The sequence below is a fragment of the Hypomesus transpacificus genome, chromosome 9 (assembly GCF_021917145.1).
Source record: "Hypomesus transpacificus isolate Combined female chromosome 9, fHypTra1, whole genome shotgun sequence".
In the NCBI taxonomy this organism is placed as follows: domain Eukaryota; kingdom Metazoa; phylum Chordata; class Actinopteri; order Osmeriformes; family Osmeridae; genus Hypomesus; species Hypomesus transpacificus.
The window spans coordinates 14,980,477-14,999,911 of NC_061068.1; the positions used below are offsets into that span (position 1 = coordinate 14,980,477).

At 41.0% G+C, this 19,435-nt stretch overlaps 4 protein-coding genes across 15 annotated transcripts in view; 2 read left to right on the forward strand and 2 right to left on the reverse strand.

Moving 5' to 3' along the window:
• LOC124471292 (NACHT, LRR and PYD domains-containing protein 12-like) overlaps nt 1-19,435 on the forward strand; it is a 1,476,309-nt gene that overhangs the window by 552,694 nt on the left and 904,180 nt on the right. The window lies entirely within an intron of this gene.
• LOC124471300 (NACHT, LRR and PYD domains-containing protein 12-like) overlaps nt 1-19,435 on the reverse strand; it is a 479,590-nt gene that overhangs the window by 113,767 nt on the left and 346,388 nt on the right. The gene's annotated exons all lie outside the window — the stretch shown is intronic.
• The window catches only part of LOC124471296 (NACHT, LRR and PYD domains-containing protein 12-like), a 143,086-nt gene that overhangs the window by 43,638 nt on the left and 80,013 nt on the right, over nt 1-19,435 (reverse strand). The window lies entirely within an intron of this gene.
• Nucleotides 12,794-17,715, forward strand: LOC124471314. 9 transcript variants are annotated; one of them, XM_047025784.1, is made up of 6 exons: nt 12,794-15,616; nt 16,147-16,215; nt 16,336-16,410; nt 16,621-16,687; nt 16,780-16,816; nt 16,946-17,715. In XM_047025784.1, coding segments are annotated over exons 1-5 (2,097 nt in total). In that variant the 5' UTR covers nt 12,794-13,732; the 3' UTR covers nt 16,782-16,816; nt 16,946-17,715. The 9 variants fall into 9 exon arrangements, 2 of the variants coding, with proteins under 2 accessions (XP_046881740.1, XP_046881739.1); XR_006956508.1 differs by having other exon boundaries at nt 12,794-16,687; XR_006956510.1 differs by lacking the exon at nt 16,946-17,715 and having other exon boundaries at nt 12,794-16,410; nt 16,780-16,927.

The following is a 19,435-nucleotide window of genomic DNA, read 5'->3' on the forward strand; positions in this document are numbered from 1 at the left end:
GTGTTATGGTGGGTGTTGACAGAACCACAAAGAGGTGCTCTGTACCAGAGTGCAAATTATACAATGACAATCGGGGGGGTCAACTTCTTCTCCAGCTCCTGCTCTGTACCAAATGAGAAGAATTAAGTCCTGGTGGCAACACACTCTAGAATGTTGAATCATTAACAGCATGAACATCATAAAGCAGATTAGTACACTCTGACCAGAAGTTATGCATTTAGTACCTCTGAACCGGTGTTCCAAGTTATGCATTTGGATTCAACTCCTGGTCTCTCTGTCCTGTCACAACCAAGAGTTTTCATGACCACATGACCATTGTGAAAGACATTTTGGGCCTATGTACAATGAATGTGTTTTAGGAGAAGTTTACAGTTGGTTAAGAAGCTTGATACAATGTATGTTAATTCAACTCCATTTGGTAGAGATGCCACCTGTAGTTTTATGACACCTAACTAGGAGACATGAAGTCTAGGAGACGTGAAGTCTGGGTGACCTGAAAGAGTTCTTGTCACCTGGGGAGAAGAGAAAGTTGTTCTGAAGAAAATGTGGATTCAACTGTATTGTTCTAAGGATTTAACCAATGACAGAAGAGATTTGGTATAGCTGTAGTCTGTAGGATGGACCAATGACTTTTGAGAACTGTCGTATCTATAAAATGGTCTGTTGAAGAATGTTCTGGGGGGTTCAGGGCCATCAGCTGAGTAGTGCTGGTGGGCTGGATTCTCCCGGTTCCATTCTAGAATGCTAGATGGAGCTGTATGGAATTGTCTTTGTGTTATTGTCTTATGTTTGTGTACTGATGATGTTATGTTGGTAACGTTATTATGTATGAATCTACGTCAAATAAACATTAACTCTATACTTCACCCGACTTCAGCTTGAACAATCGATTCTCTCAAAAACTTCCACGACACCATATATATGTAAACCTTTGTCTCTTGGGCTGAATCCAGCTACTTTATTAACCTGCTGTTGTAAACACTCCCCAGATAACTGCTGTGTGCTGATTCAGCAGCACTGGAATGAGAGCAGTGTTGTCATGGCTGTGTGCTGGAGGTCACATGTATATGGGTACAATAACAGCAGTCTCAGACAGGGTTAGGGTTAGAAAGGGAGGGCCGTAGTGTCTTCCAGATCTCCTCCACTCCCTCACCACGGAGGATGGCTACTGAAGTCTCCACTCCTCTGGTGGAATGAGCCTGAATGCCAGGTGACACAGGACATCCCACACCCTCATCCAGGATACTGAGAGCATGGTGGAGCCAGTGAGAGAGGCTTTGTGGAGACAAAGTATCCCAACTCTTGATCCACCACAGCAGATCAGTAACTGAGGGGAAGATCTGATAGATACTCAGCATGTCAAGTAGTGTAGGGGGTTCATATTGGACAAACAACCACAACTAATTTTCCTATTTCAAGGAAGATGGGAAACTGAACAGGGTTTTAACATTGACCAAATAATGCCAATACCAAAATAATTACAGTTATTTGACTCTGTGGGTTAAATCAGAGCAAGAATGGTCAAAGTAAGGTTAAAATGAAATAGATATTTAATAACATTGCAAATGAATGAAATAAATTAAAAGGCAAACAGGCAAACATGTAAATCACATTACTCTACCATGATTATTGTAATTCAGAGAGAAAGCAAGAGGTGAGGAAGGAGAAGGAGTAGGACAACCCAGAGCTGAGGAGAAGGTCTCAGGAGATGAAGAATCTACAGAACAATGCTTCACAATTCTCTTTATACACAAGAACAACACAGTTAGAGTTAATAACTCATGTATTTACACGGTTAGTTAATAACTCATGAATTTACACAGTTAGAGTTAATAACATGTATTTACACAGTTAGAGTTAATAACTCATGTATTTACACCGTTAGAGTTAGCTGCTATGTGTTATGGTGGGTGTTGACAGAACCACAAAGAGGTGCTCTGTACCAGAGTGCAAATTATACAATGACAATCCGGGGGGGTCAACTTCTTCTCCAGCTCCTGCTCTGTACCAAATGAGAAGAATTAAGACCTGGTGGCAACACACTCTAGAATGTTGAATCATTAACAGCATGAACATCATGTAGCAGAGAGTCAACAGACAAAGCTTGGTACCATCCACACCTTTCCCCTACCCCCGAAAAGGGGGAAGGGTCCTTCCCCCTTTTGTCCTTATCTCCCAGAAGATGCTTCAAAAGCCCTGACCCAGCATGGGGTCAGGAACAGAGACCACATGGTCACACAGTATCAGACAATGGAGTATAAGGGAGAACTTTCTTTCGTGGAGTTACAAACATATTTCTCAAGGACTACATGGCTCATGGACACTAATTCAATGACAGTAGTCGATGTGTTATAATGTGTGTTTTCTCATTTACCTAGAACGTGTTTAATTGATGTTTGATTATAACTCCCCTTCAGATATAGTTAAATCAGTCAATCTTGATATCAAAATAATTGTATCATACTAACAAAACCAGTTATGAACGTTGTATTGCTCTATTCTGAAGTTTAAGCATTTCATGGACATTTGAGATAATGGAATTTAAACTATCAGCCACTTCACACCTCTGGGCAGATCTCAAGACGACGCCCAGGTGGAAGTAACTGACCAATGAGAGAGGTCACCTTCACACGGATGACCCCCTGTTCTTTGGAGTATAAAATCGCCGAACTTACAATCACCCCCGCTTGTTCGTAGGATTAACTTGGGGTGAACGCGTCACTCTCTAACCTTTACCTCATAACCTGCACATTCACTTTGCGCCCGGAACTTTGACGAGAGATTCCGTTTCCTATTCGTTGGATATAACGAACCATTGACTCCGTTCTTCAAACCGACAAAAGTAACTGCGATTTGCAATATTTCTTACTTGTGACATATTGGCATGTTGTGATTGAATTGTCGATGTTTGATTGTATTTTACAAATGATTTAACTTTACCATCGTTAGGTCAGTTGCTATTGATCGTCCATTGTTACTATAGAAGCCTCTTCCTCTGTACCTCTTCCTCACTCTCTCTCTCCCCTCCCCCTCCACACGCGCTCTACGCAGCCATTGTGTAGTGCGCTCTCGTCTCATTAGAATTTAGGCCTACTGTACTGCTTTAGCCCAACTAACCCATAACTTATCTGGTATGTGTTCACTATAATTACATTCTCTTAAATAAATCATTGTGTATAATACTCGCGTATCTCTCACGTTATATGATCTGCTCTACTTTCATAGAATTCCCTACTTAAGATTAGACTGATTTTTACGAGTGCTATTATTCAATATTATTAAACAAGGTTTCCTCTGTCCCTTTCACGAATCAGAGGTGGTGCCCCCAAGAACGACTATACTTTATTATAAACTAAGTATTGCTAATCTTAACCGTGCAAACCACACTACAATCATAAAGCAGATTAGTACACTCTGACCAGAAGTTATGCTCTTAGTACCTCTGAACCTGTGTTCCAAGTTATGCATTTGGATTCCCACACCCTCATCCATGATACTGAGAGCATGGTGGAGCCAGTGAGAGAGGCTTTGTGGAGAGAAAGTATCCCAACTCTTGATCCACCACAGCAGATCAGTAACTGAGGGGAAGATCTGATAGATGCTCAGCATGTCAAGTAGTGTAGGGGGTTCATATTGGACAAACAACCAAAACCAATTCCCCTGTTTGAAAGAAGATTGGGAAATTGAACAGGGTTTTAACATTGACCAAATAATGCCAATACCAATATAATTACAGTTATTTGACTCAAGAGTTGGACAACAAGAGAGCAAAACTACTTCATAGTGGGCCAACTACAAAAGGCTGAATGGGGATTTGAAATCATGAGCATAAGGTTATAAGGCAGCCTCTCTATCCTCTCTGCTACACAGCAATTGTTGAACATGTAAGAGTAGAAAGGGAACACTATTAGCTATGGTCAGCTTTGGGACAAAGGTTTAGAAGCGTTTGACATTTCAAAGTGGAATTGCGTGAAATTGCACATGGTATTTCATAATGATGTCATCCTGTTTAACTAAACAGATATTCAAATTTAAGACAGGCTAAAAGACTGCAATTGGATTCAAACATACAACCTTATGCTTTGCAGGTCATTGTCCCAGTCCATTGAGCTATTCTCAGTGTTGAATAACGTCTTGTTCAGTTACTGTATAAAAAAGTAAGCCGTTTCTTCTGTGGTAAGAATTGTTAGATTCAGCCAAAGTTTAAACTACTCAAATTCAATCATATTTTTACATACCAAGGTGAAATTGTTGATGGTACTTCAGAGTGATGTCTTCTTGAACCCAATAAGGTTTGAAAACCATCAGTCAAAATGATATTTGATTTATTGACACAAAAATATTGAGGCAATGTGGAAAATTACATAAATACACCCCTTTCAGACATTTTGTATTACATTTCTCATTCCATTTCACCCTATATAAAAACACACCTGCCCGCACACTGTCCCAATCCTTGCCGTTTACCTCCCTCCCAGCGCAATTCACGCCAAAGCAGAAATGCTGTAGCGGACGCATGAGGTTTAGATTTCGACCAAAAATTGCCTCCCTCAATCAAAACACGTTGAACACAACACTATTTCCAGAATTTCTCAAAGATAACCTGAAGACTGCTCTCCAAAACCACAGTTAATTTACAATCAAGAATCGCCTCATTGGCAATAGGTCAGTGGCACAGCCCATGTTCAACTCCTTGCAAGTATTAAGGTTGAATGGCCGACTCTCACTTCCCATTAAACAACACAACATGCATTCTCAGGGTGACCAATAACATTATTTTAACTAACAAACAACAATATTACGAACATCTAACTGAACGAACGAATTGGACAAATTGGAGGAAATGCCATAATTAAAAATTAAAAAACATTCGGCAGTGAACTGTAGCGCCTCCTACTGTCGGATATGGGACCTTTGTGGTATGGAAGTTACTCTTGTCCTGTAGTTACAACTTGCAGAAACTTTATTAGCTTCTTAGCTGTGGACAAAAATATTTTTCAATACAGATTGGTCGGTCTTGTGTATAAAAGGAATTGTAATGCATTGTCCTTTGGATTCTTCATCTCCTGAGACATTCTCCTCAGCTCTGGCTTGTCCTTGTGCTCATTCTCCTTGCTCACCTTTTGCTTTCTATCTCTAGTTTTACAATAATTATGGTAGAGTATGTAAGAGCTAACCTTCATCTTGTAACCATATGCCTTGTAATTGGTAAGTGACGTTAATGAATTAACCTTACTTTGATCATTCTTGCTATGATTTAACCCATCGTTCTTTGTCACGTGGGTTTGTTGTGTGTGACATCACCGCAACACAATTTTCTAGAGGTGTACACCATAGGTGTGCCATATATCAATGGAATTAACGTGTACACATACTTCTGACTGTAACAGACGACTTAGCTTCGGTCTTGTATTTCGTCATGTAGACCCCAGCCCGGATATTGTGTTGGATTTGGTTGGATTCAGAGTATTGACATGCCACCTTCTTGCCTTGGTATTCCGCACTCGCATCAGTGCTGTGATTGTGTCGCGGCTCGTCTTGGCCTCTCTGAAACCGCAAGTCTCGTAATCGTTTACTGACACTACTTGCCTTGCTTTGACACGTTCTCAATCTCTGTATACTCTCTCCATCTTTCTTTGTCTCTCTTGGGCTGCACGGCGTCACTGTAAAGTTGCCTGACGAGGGCTTTTCTAAAAACCTAACCTCATGTCTTGATGCTTTTTTACCGTCTTTGATGTAATGTGTCACAAGTGAATGTTGTAGCTCGACGAGTCTTTCATGGATGAAACATGCCTATTCAGTTTGCTTCTGTTGGATACAGCTGTTGATTAAAGTTTATTGTATTGATGAAATAGAAGTGATTGTGTACATGTGAGAACCTTCTATAATCTGGTGTCGGGAAAGAGACAATAAGGTAAATTATTTTTTGTCTGTGTGTACCGTTAAACAAAAAAGAGATATGCTGGCATGTAATGAGAAATATGGGGACCTTACCCAACAAGGTGAAATAATTTGAAACCTCAGATAGATATGGCTACAATTTTCCATGTTTTATGCATTTTGTATTCCTGAATGGTACTGTAAAATGCTACAGTACTATGTAAAAGACAGATTACAGTTTCACATTAGGCAATACACTTACATTACTCACATTTACATAATCTATAACTTCCTAAATATCCATCCTATGTGTAATCAAGTGAAGGATCAATGAAGACATTGTCTACAATCATTTGGCCAAATTAGTTTTTACAGTTTTTCAGATATAATTGTAACATAGGTTAACTTTCTATTACTGTAATGTACGTATGTAACTGAATGAGAACAAAACATAACATGTAGAGGCCCCATGCCCACCTCTCTGACCTCTCTGTTGGTGCCCACGCCCACCTCTCTGACCTCTCTGTTACAGTTTTTATTATTCACTTTGGTACTATTTTCACAAGTAAGGTGTACATTTTCAAAACTCTTAGTACAAAGATCCAAACTGATCACACTTGTAACGCAGCTAGTCATTCTTTCAAAACCTCATGGAATGCTTTCAAACACAAGATTATTGTAATATGTAATGGGAACATTTGGTTTAATCACCGAAACACAACAGTATGATCTTCTTTTAGTTTAATACTCTTAACAATCAGTTCATCCAACAGCAAACAATGCAAGATACATGTTTCAAATTGGCCTTAGAAGTGCTGAAATTAAAATGCTACAGTACTATGTAAAAGACAGATTACAGTTTCACATTAGGCAATATACTTACATTACTCACATTTACATAATCTATAACTTCCTAAATATCCACCCTATGTGTAATCAAGTTAAGGATCAATGAAGACATTGTCTACAATCATTTGGCCAAATTAGTTTTTACAGTAGTATACCATTTTTCAGGTATAATTGTAACATTGGTTAACTTTCTATTACTGTACTGTACGTATGTAACTGAATGAGAACAAAACATAACATGTAGAGGCCCCATGCCCACCTCTCTGACCTCTCTGTTGGTGCCCATGCCCATCTCTCTGTTGGTGCCCATGCCCACCTCTCTGACCTCTCTGTTGGTGCCCATGCCCATCTCTCTGTTGGTGCCCATGCCCACCTCTTTGACCTCCCTGTTTGAGCCCATGCCCACCTCTCTGACCTCTCTGTTGGAGCCCATGCCCACCTCTCTGACCTCTCTGTTGGAGCCCATGCCCACCTCTCTGACCTCTCTGTTGGAGCCCATGCCCACCTCTCTGACCTCTCTGTTGGAGCCCATGCCCACCTGTCTGACCTCCCTGTTGGTGCCCATGCCCACCTCTCTGACCTCTCTGTTGGTGCCCATGCCCACCTCTCTGACCTCTCTGTTGGTGCCCATGCCCACCTCTCTGACCTCTCTGTTGGAGCCCATGCCCACCTGTCTGACCTCCCTGTTGGTGCCCATGCCCACCTCTCTGACCTCCCTGTTGGAGCCCATGCCCACCTCTCTGACCTCTCTGTTGGTGCCCATGCCCACCTCTCTGACCTCCCTGTTGGTGCCCATGCCCACCTCTCTGACCTCTCTGTTGGTGCCCATGCCCACCTCTCTGACGGATCTCTTGTCCACAAGCTCTTCCTATTCCCTGCTGTCTATCCTGCTCCATGTTCAAATAATTTGCCAGTGTTTACGCCCCCACTTTTACGTATATCAAATGACCAATTGTGGTCACCCCAATTTGAAATCAAGTAGTAATAACGAGTATTCATCATGTGTGGTTACAGTAATTTATATGTTCGTACAAAAACAAATTGTATTTCTTTAGTTCTCACAATCGATATACTGTTTATTGCTGAAATGAAAATATATAGGTTTACCAAACGGTTCAGTGATTAATCATTAAGATCTGTTGGATTCAGTGTTGGTCAAATATATTTACGCAAATTAAATGAGAAGCATATCAAAAGTATCGTGAACATTGCATTGTGAAAGACAATTACTTCATATGAAAAAGTGATTGTGTATTTTGTGCATTGTACTTTGTCAATTGAACATGTGATTACATGTTTGAAAAAACTGACTTTTTGATGAACTGCTTTGTGTTTTGTACTAACAGTTGTGAGGTTTTACCACATGCTTGTGAAAATAGTACCAAAGCAAATAAAAAAAACTGTAGGTTTATGATGCATTGGTGTTTTGGGGGGGTGATGATGAGTGTCTTCTACTTTCTCCCCATGTCACAGTGGAGGATTTGGAGCGTAATGATGGAACTGCAGAGAGGCCCTACTTCATGTCCGAGAACCTGCTCACCATCCTGAACAAGTCCAACGAGGGGACCAAGACAATGGACTAACCTGAAGGACTGTGTGTGTGTGTGTGTGTGTGTGTGCGTATAACTGTTATTGATTGCCACACTGTGTGTGGGTATGTGTGTGTGTGTGATGGTTTTGTTGATTGACTGTTAGATGACGTACGTGTGCATGTGAGTGAAGAGAACAAAGGGAGAAGAGTTCCAACAGCCAATATTAACCATGTCTGTGATGTGTTTGGAATGTGCCTTAAGTATGCTATAAAGTTTGACACAATAAAAGCAATGAGAGATTACTTTTTTAACAAGAATTGTTGTCTTTCTGACACCCGTTCATACTGGCTACTAGGGGTGCAATACCGAACTGGAAAAAAACGAACCGTTCAACCCACTACCCACGGTTCGGTTTTACATGTAACCGCGTTTTTTTGGATCTACGGAAATCTTTGGATATTTTTTTAAATTTTTATTAACACAACCGAACACCCACAGAGCAGTGTTGCTTACTTAGCGACTTTCTCGCTATATCTGGCGATCTATTCAAACCCTCCTGGCGACTTTTATGTTGTTGGAGACTTGCTGGTGTTTTAGAGACTGACATGAAAGCACGGATCGCAGTACTGTCCTCAACAATCAGCGGGTGCTGCCGTGAGCTCCTCCTCCGTCCCAAAGCACTCACAGGCGGTCAGTCTCACTATAGCCTTGCACAGCACCACTACTTTCCTTACTGAGGAGTTGGCAACACAGCTGGAGGCAAATCATACAAAGGCAGGCACGTGTAAAGTATGCAAACCAGGGCTATTCCGGAACCTTTTTTATTGGATATGGCACCTTTGTCACTATGGAAAATGATTTGCCTCAATGAAAAAATGGAATTACTGTTTGTGTAGCGTTCAATGTTGTTATATGTCTTGTTAGTCTTTATCCCCCATTGAAGTTTTACAAAAATCTTGTGTTTGAATTTTCGATGCGTTTTGAGGTGAATTTTTAGTTTACGACAGAGGGGGAGGCACTTCAAGTGACACTTGTGCTTATGCTGGTTGAGTAGGCTAGCTGTTAGCCTTGTTTCCCTCAGGGGGGAAAATGTCAGACAACAGACAACAAAATGTGCTTAACTTTTTCAAATAAGTCCCACAAGTAGCCTGTGCTGTTTACATGGTCATGGTCACATGATGACGTTTTTTGGTTAATTTAATCCATGGATAATTGCTGCTTGTAAAAACGATTGTTCCAGTGGGTTTTTTTAGTTTCACACCCATGCAGTGTATGTTCTGAAATTAAAATATACATTGCACTGATGTACAAGCAGTTTTTTTTAGTCAGAGAAGCTATGTAGGCAGTGTATTTTTTTGTGTTCAGTTTTTTGGTTTCCTCCAACCCCCGTTTTGAGTTACCGGGTCCACCCCCCTTCTGCGCCTCAGGACCTCCCGCTTCACCGGATATACAGAAAATACACCGGAAATACAGAGAGAACACTGAAATGGTCATGTTGTTTTCTTCTAAAAAAGTAGGTGAAAATGACAGGACAAAAATGTATTTCATTGTTGGGTTTCCATTTAACCATGTTTGTACTTTTGACATTTGATTTTAGAGAACTTTAACTGTTCGTTCTTTTTTCTCTATTAGATGTCTGAGTTGCCATCTTGAGAATGACAGTTTTATCTGTCGGGTTACCATGGATTGACAATAGTCTGTTGCTTTAAACCTACTGTACCAATGCCTCCAGTATTAAGTTTGAATAAAAAAGCTGTCATGCTAAGATGCTAAAATGTTCTATAAAGTTATTTTATTTTCCTGATTATTATTATTATTGTCTTTATTCATGTTGTTAAGTATTCACCATGTACTGCCCTGTATTGTACTTACAATTTACCAAAGCAGGTTGTACAGTTTAAACATAAACTAAAGTAAAGAGTTGGGACTGAAAATATTTGGTCAGGTTGACGTAATATGCATTATTTTGTAATGCTCAAGTTGTGTTTGTAATGTTATATTACAACATGTAATATGTTGTTGCTTTTCACAGTGAAGGTTCTTGTAAATAAAATGTTTTGTAAGCTACAAGACTTAAATGAAGTGTGATATGATTATTATAAAGACATTAATAGAATTTCAATAGTAATAATTTCTATCTACTTAATTAGATGCAGCATGTCTTGTATTATACTGGATAAAACATTTAAATTGTTCTCATTTTGTAAGTAAGGAGACTCTTTAGTTGTAAATTACATTCAGTTGACCATAGAGACAGTTAACAGTTAACAATTAAACAAGATAAACATTTAACAACAATATTTACTACATTTACATTACATTTACATTTAGTCATTTAGCAGACGCTCTTATCCAGAGCGACTTACAGTAATTACAGGGACATTCCCCCTGAGGCAAGTAGGGTGAAGTGCCTTGCCCAAGGACACAACATCATGTGGCACGGCGGGGAATCGATCCGGCAACCTTCTGATTACTAGCCCGACTCCCTCACCGCTCAGCCATATGACTCTACTCTTACTAACATTATGAGAGAGCAATTATAATAGCAGCTACACCTGCTTGTGATTGGCTTTTTTCTGTGAGAATGTGAGTGTGTGTGTGAGTGTGTGTGTGTGTGTGTTGGTGTGTGTGCAGTCATGATCCAAATGAAACACACAATCAAGCCCCAGGTGTGTTCGAACAGGAGTGTGACTTCCCTGAAGACTCAGGTGTTCTTCCTGGACACAGGAGGCTATTCTACCTGGCACAGGGACACTGAGAAATCAAGGTTAACCCCAAACCCTGGACAGAGGGGCTCAGTGAATGTGATGTGAAAGGTGTGCAGATAACCTGTAATCAGACTCATCCCCACTAGAGATGAGCCCAATGAGGGTGGTGTCAGCAGAGAGCAGCGTCATGCCAATGTCCTTCTGCATGTCATTGTTACTCAGTTGTTACTAGTTTTTTCAGGGAGGAGGAGTTTAACTTGATGTTTGAGGCCAGAGAAGCACAGCCTTGCTCTGTGAACAGACAGCCTGACAGCCTGTAGAAGGTTATCATTACAAGAAGGATTACAAACACTATTGTGACTTGCTCCTAGTTGTAGTGCTGCTTTGTTGCTCTAAGTTTTACAAGTGTTGAGAATTTATTTGTTACAATAGATTATTCACAAAGAAAGGTTAATAATAAGTTAACATTAAGATTGACAGTTCATGTGTGAAATACATACGTGGTTAAAAACGGACAGACAGTTAAAATGTCATTGGATTTGGGATTTGTATTGATTGGGACTTCATTAACCAAGATGCACTGATTAAGTGTAATGTACGTGATACATGCAAAGGTTTATGTTTTGGCGCGAAGCCATTTTTGTTGATTATTGCTGAGCAAGCACATAGCACACACTGTATATTAGGCTACTCTTTTATTTCAGTAAAACGTCAAAATAGAAGCAACGTCTCGCTTCGTTATTCATAGAGTCTAAGAAGATAAATGTACAACATTTTTGGTGCCGAAAACCCGAAAAGAAGAACAGGATGAATGACGATGATAACGACGAGAGACCGGCCGGTGTGGAACAACTTGAGAGGTCGAAAAGAAAGCGTCGGACGATAAGGAGTTCCACAACGAGACTGCTGAACCAGATTGACGTTGAGTTACTGAAGGAAGATCGGGATATCGACCGTGTGCGGAATATGTTAGCCGCGTTGTCAGCAAAGGAGGACAGTTTGCTTGAGCTTGACAGCATTGTGGAATAACACACTTCGCTGGAGGACGTGGAAGCTGAGACAGAACTGGCAGAGGAATACAGAGACCGCGTCATTGAGATGAAGGCGCGAGCTCACCGAGTGATCCGAGATAATGAGACTGTGAGTAACCCACGCCCTGCTCGGCCAAGTGATGTTAGTGCCAGGGCTGGACTGGCCATCGGGCGTACCGGGCAATGCCCGGTGGGCCGGCAGGCATTTTGGGCCGGGCCGGGTCCATAAAAAAAAAAAAAAAAAAAAAAAAAAATTAAAATATAATTATTACAATTTTTTTTTTTTAATGGACCCGGCCCGGCCTGGCCCGGCCCGGCCCGGCCAAGTCACACAGCCGAGGCCGAGGGCCGAGGTCCCCCATGGCACATAGGTGCGTGCAGGCCAGGCAGGCTGTCAACTTCACCTGAAAGTTTAAAAAAAATACTTTGTCCCTGGCGGTCTCAGGCAATTACTCATTATGATTAGTTCTATGCTGGGCCTGGCCCAATCACATACACAGCAGAGGGCCGAGGTCCCGCCCTTGGGTCTCGGCTGTCAATCAGTCACGTCACGTCACTTATTGACACTGACAGAAAAATGGAGAAAAAACGGAAAGGAGGCGCGGAGAAAGTCCGAGATAAAAAGAGAAAAGCCCTAGAGGCAAACTCTGCAACATGTGCTAAAATATCGGACATGTTTGCCGCGACAGCTGGCCCGGCTTCATTAGCACCTGCGACGGTGGAAATTGCGGCGGCGGAGGCTGAGGAGGATGTCGGTGATGATGGGGACGGAGAGGTGACTGAACTGGCCGAGGCCAAGCGCAGAGATGGGTGGCGCTGGCGGCGGCCCGGCCCCGGGGCCGAGCTCAGCCTCAGACGAAGTGGCGGCGGTAAGAAGTTGAAATTTAAGTTTGTGTTGATAAAGAAATATTTGTTAAGCTAGATTCCTAAACTTTAACACAGTATGTAGTTTCCTAACAGTTAGCTCCTGCGTTATAACAACATGTTGTACAGAGTAATCTAGACTGAGCCCGGTCAAAGTGGCTATTTTAGCTAACACAACAGTTAGCCCACTAAACATTTGCTAGCTTTTCTTTGGGGAGTTAAATAGCTCTGTTGACTGTGTATTGAAAGAGCATCACTTTGCTATTGCTATTTGAACAACATTAATGTGAGGAAGCTGTCAGTGTTTAATTGCTTTATTAATTTATTAGGCTTTATGGGTAAACAGCTTTTTTGGGACATGAAAACATAGATAAAACTTGTTTGTGAGCCAGCTTAATAAACAAAATTTAGACAAACATGTATTCCCTGGAGAAAACATGTGTTCTAATATTTCTTTTGTGTGTGTGTGTGTGTGTGCGCTATGAGTAGACTTTGTGTCCAATTTACAGTGTTATTTTAGCTTGCTTGCTATTATGTTATAGTTTGCAGGTGTTATAGCTTACAGTTATTATTTATTATCATGTAATAGTGAAATATTGCTATTTCTAATTGCTAATAATGATTATTCATTAGTAGGTAACCAGAGAAATAACACTAGTGAAATTAATGCTCCTGTCTCTCTCTCTTTCTCTATGTTTAGTCAAGTCAGACTGTTGGAGTAGGAGTGGAGGAGTCACAGGAAGATCAGGCAGTTGTAGACTATTTTAGCCGCCCTCATTCCACAAAAAGGCAGGAATTCTTTAAGTTTCACCCACAGCAGAATGCCACAAACCCTGTCATCCAGAGGCTCTTCACAAGAACGGACGACATGGCATGGAAATGGCTGACTTATAGTGATGAACGTAATGCTTTATTTTGTTTTCTTTGCCTTGCTTTTAGCAAGCCCAATGACCCAAGTTCTTTCATTGGAGGCATGACAGACTGGAGGCATGTGCACCAAAGAATAGAGGAGCATGAGAGAGGCATGGCACATAGACAGTGTGCTGAGGCATATGTATTAAACTGCTCCAGAGCAAGTGTTGATCACCTCCTTGAGGGAAGACAGCTGAAAGGACACCGTGAGCAGGTGAAGAAGAGACGTCAGGTGTTGGAACGTGTGGTGGAGGTTGTGAGAGTCTTAGGGAAGAGAGGCTTAAGCTACAGGCAGGAGCACAATGAAGCTGCGTACACCTTGGACATCAACAGTCTCGACCATGGCAATTTCCTAGAACTTATTATATTGTTGGGGAAATATGATGTGTGTTTAAAGGAGCACCTCAGCAGTGTAATTGAGAAAAGCAAGCAGATCCATGCTTCAGGCACACAAGGCAGAGGCTCTCTCATTACCCTCCTGTCCAAAACAACTGTGGATGCAGTAATCGATGCTATCAAGCATTTAATTCAAGAGAGCATCTCAGCAGACATCAAAAAAGCCGGAATGTATTCTGTGCAGCTCGACACAACACAAGATGTTACAGGGAGAGAGCAGTGTTCTGTGATTTTGAGGTTTGTGACGGATGCAGTCCATGAAAGGCTGGTTGCAGTCGTACAATGCAGCACAACTACAGGACAGTCGTTCGTGACGCTGTTAACAGAAGTCCTTGAGAGTCTGCAATTGGACATAGGCCTGTGCATTGGAAACGCCACAGATGGAGCCTCTAATATGCAGGGTCAATACAGAGGTTTCTCTGCATTAATGGCATCCAAAAACCCCACCCATCAGCATGTGTGGTGCTATGCACATGTCTTGAACCTTGTATTGTCCGATACCACCCATAGCGTCATTGAAAGTGGATCACTATTTGACCTGCTGAACGACATTGCCGTATTCATCAGGGACTCATACACAAGAGTGAGTGTGTGGGAGACCGAGAGCCAGGACAAGAGGCACAAACGCATCTCAACAATTGGAGAGACGAGATGGTGGGCTAAACATCATGCCCTGAGGAAAGTTTTTGGAAACTTTGGCAGACCTGATGGCGGCCTTTTTGTTGAAGTGGTGTCCACACTTTCTGCCATAATGAAGCTGAAGTCACTTGCATCAAATGCAAGAAACAAAGCCAGAGGATACAGAGACGGCTTACTTCGATACGAAACTGTGCTCACAGCTCAGTTATTCCTCCGGGTATTTGAGTTCACCTCACCACTGTCAAAATACCTACAGACCGGAGGAATGGACATCCTCTCTGCACATAGGATGGTCACCACAACACACGATTCACTTACAAAGATAGCAAGAGATTTCCCGGCCGTCAAAGATGCAGCTGACTGTTTTGTCCATTGGGCAAATGAAAAGCTAGAGGAGCAGGATGATCTAGATTTGGAAGTGGAGGCAGCACTACCTCAGAAAAGGCTAAAGAAGAAGAAAGTCTTGCCAGGAGAGATGGCCCAGGATGAAAGCCTCAGTGATTCAGAGAAGGCCTATGAGGTCAATGTTCACCACCAGATCCTGGATACAGCTGTTGAGGCCATGCACCACAGATTCCTCACTCATGGCACTCTGTATGCAGATTTATCCCTCCTACATCCCAAAAACTTCCCCCTCATCCAGACCAGTGGCGGTGCACTCCCTGTATCTGCACTTCAAGAACTCAGCAAGTGTCTAGTTGTGTATGACAGCAGGGCAACTGTTACAGATCTACAGATTGAACTCAGAAACTTGGCACAGCAATGGGACAGGCTGGTACAATCACAATTGGATAACTACGCAACTAAAGCAGTTGAAGAGGAATCAGATGGCCAAGAAGAGATGGAAATAATAAGCAAAACCTGTGTGTCTTGCAAAGAGTGCCCCCTGTGCTGCTACAAAATCCTTCTCAGGTTTAACATGCTGACTCACGCATATCCGCTACTTGGGTTGGCATACAAGTTTCTGCTAACCCTGTCAATAACTCAGGTAGCCTGTGAGCGGTCATTTTCCACCCTTCGCTACATCAAAAACCGACTGAGGAGTTGCCTGTCTGCCAGCAAACTGGAAGCCTTCATGTTGATGGCCATTGAAAAGGATGTCCTTGTGTCCCTTGAAACTGACACAGTGATTGACAGAGTTGCAGAGAAGAGCGAATCAATGAAGAAACTGCTTTTATAAGGTGAGATTTATGATAAATAAATACATTTGTGTTAAATTAGTGGATTTAATAAAAAATGTTGACAGAAAATAATGTTGTTATTGCTTTGCTCTCTGCTCTCCTCCTCTCTCAGGGTGCCCTTGCTGTTTTCAGTTGCTCAAGTTCCTGCTCATCCAATTTCATTGCCTTGCTACATATTTGTTCTTGTGGACTATTGGAGGGCCATTCAACATTTTCTCAACCAGTATGTATATCAGACTGTTGTCTAGCTCTATTTATTTTTTTAGTCATCAGTCCTGTCCTGCTATAATGCAATTGGTTTGTATCACTCACTTTTTGTGTCTGTCAAACTCTTTTTTTTAAGGCTGCCCTGTCCCCCAGGGGTGTTCCAGGGATGTGCATTTCATTGGTGTGGACTTCACAGGCATTCTTCAAATTTGTAAGTTTACAATACTGTTGTTTTGTGTTCTTGCTGGCATCCACCTGGATGGTCATAAAGCCTACTACTTTTACAGAGTGACTGTAATGAATGCAACTATCCATTATTGTATTACTTTAAAGACACCAATACTATCAATGTAAATTTTTTGAAACATTCAAATTTTCACTGTTCTCTTGACCCACCTGGCCTCTCTTTCTCTCCCCTTAGGTAATTTTTGGAGTGAAGGATTGCCTTCCCCTGATGTGGAGTTCACGTGTGTTCTTTTTGTTTCATTGTGAGTTTACTAAATAGCTCTTATTTTGATTATAGAAGAGACAGTATCAGATGAATCTATCATATCTGACTGCTCCTTTCTGTCTCCCTCAGAGCACCAAGGTCCATGCAGCCTTTTGTCTCAGCATATGTAAGTACAAAATGAGCTATTATCTCTCTGTTCACCTAAAGATTATTTAAACTATACCTTAACTGATCTCTCTCTCTCTCTCTCTCTCTCTCTCTCTCTCTCTCTCTCTCTCTCTCTCTCATACTTTAGGGTGCCACTTTGACTTACTGTGTTATAATTTGGTGTGTTCTAGTTAGTGTAAATAAGATAATACATATATTGTGTATACTTCCTGTTGTTGTTGTTCTCTGTTCTTGCATTTTTTGCTGACTGTGAGACGGTTCAAACTGTACATATTATAAGCATTAGTCATTTCAGAGGAGATTTGACCTAGCTGCAAAACCTCCATTGTGCCCAAATACAAATGCAGAACCCTCTCTTCTTCAAAGTCCTGTAATCTGCCTTGTTTTTTTGAGTGTAAACATTTTGTAAGCGTCTAATCACGAGGATCTAATAGTTTTTTTAATCTCCACTCCTGTTTTTACATGTGGCCATTGAAAGAACAAAAGGTTATTTTGGGCTATTATATAAAAGATTAAAATTATGATCGTACCTAATTGTTTAATTTCTATTTTTATAAACAATGTACACGTTTGTATAAACAGTATTTTCATTAAACACTGAAAAGACATCTCTAGCAATGTTTCTTTGACAACCACTTTCACTTCAAGATGGGTATTGTGGCATTGTAGCCATCTCTCCAAAGATGAAAGTCTCTGTAAGTATAGTGAAAGAGTGTATGCATTTTTCAACATGGTTACTCTCATCCATGTAGGCTACTGCGCTTTATTTTAATTGTTGAAACAGCACAATATGCGCATATATCCTCTGGTATGTTGTGTGCCTCCGCATATCGTATAAATAATCTTGGTGGGCTGCCATGGCCAAAAATGCCAGGGCTGATTTCTTGTCCCAGTCCAGCCCTGGCTTTAACTTAGACAGTCCCCTTACGCTGACACGCATACTTTAGCCAGTGTCATTTCAAACCCATTTTCTGTCATTTTACCATATGAATTGTTTGTAATGCCCAATATTTGATCAGGGAAAGTCACAGTTATGGTTAAACCAAGTACAGTAACAATTTTATATATATATATGGGTAGTTGACAAATAAGGGTGAAGCAGTATTTTTTTAATAAAGTTCTAATAAGGATTACAGTTGTATGAAATTATGTTCAAATGCTGAATTTTATTTTTTTGTTCCATAGATTTTTTTGTATAATTTCATTATTTTTGAAGCTTTTCTTATAGCTTCAGCCACAATTTGTCCTGCGGTGTGACATGTCACCATGACAAAATTAAAATATGTTACTATTATTGATTGATTGATTGAAGTACAGCTTAGGTATGTTTAAAGTTTAAGAAGTACTCTTTCAGAATGTTCATTAAAATTCTGCATATGACTATTTTTCACAGCTGTTTTTTTATTTGATTATTCACTTGTGCCATATTTTATCACTTACTCTAGTGGAAATATTCTATAAAATGAAAGAAAAACCATAATGAAAATGTCTGCTTTCTTTTTGATAGTTAAATTATGCAATATTTCCATATGTACATAATAATAAAAGTTAGTTAAGATTAGGAAAAGTAATTTAATTGTGTTTGAAGTGATGTCACACCACAGGACGTGCCGTCACACCACAGGAAGAGATGAGACATTGTATGAACTTTATTGGTAAAATGTATTAAGTACTTTTGTAACAAACAAATCCATTTGCATTTTTAACTTAACATCTGTCAACAACAAGACATACTGAATAATCAACATATTAGTCGTCAAAAAGAAGAAGACAAAACATATCTTGCTTCTCAGTAGAATGTCATTGAAATCATGTTAGAAAAAGCTGTGTTGAACATGATCCAATCGAGTTGGTCCAATTTTGCCACTCTACCACAGGGCTCAGGCTCAGATATCCCCCCAATTATGTTGGTACGAGAGTAATAGATGCGATCATCTTTGTCAGGCCACTGGAAAGTATTCTTCTGTCCACGCTGAACCATACAATTCACCTGTATGTCCTCTCCCTGAATATCTGAGATTTGGCCAACATATCGCTTCTCATCATATTTGACAATGATGAACTTTCCCACCTCCAACACGTCTTGGTCACCTTCATCATCTTCATCTTGGGAGGGAGGGACTGTGCTCACCTCTTGACCTGGACTGTCAGTGGTCATTGTGACTTGTTTGACGTTAAAGCAGTCACACATTTTGGGATAGTTGCAGAAGCAACTGACTTCCCTGTGAAATATTTCCCCCGGTGTCGTAGTGAAAATCTGGTGTGTGCCCAGTATACCCTTCACAGCTGGTAGGACAGGAGGGAGCAGTGTGTCAAATTCAGCAATGTCCTTATCCTCTATCTATTTAATTTGGATTTTCATCTCGTCTTTGCTGGACAAGAAGTCAAACAGTGCCTCAGCAGTTTGTAGATCATGTCCCCTTAGCACAACCTGGTCTGCCATCCGCTTCACACAAGCTCTGATCCCATCAGGAGCCCCTTTTCCGTGACTTCTTTCACTGTAATTCCATGTTACACTCTGGAACCCCCAGGTAAATGGCACAGTGCTCATCAGGAAACAGTTGGTCTTATTGCGGTACTGCGTCACAGGACCATCGCTGATTACATGGAGTGACTC

Bases quoted from the DNA above. Each gene is read 5' to 3' on its own strand.
- LOC124471314 (XM_047025783.1), top strand. From the start codon at position 13,733: ATGGCATGGAAATGGCTGACTTATAGTGATGAACGTAATGCTTTATTT.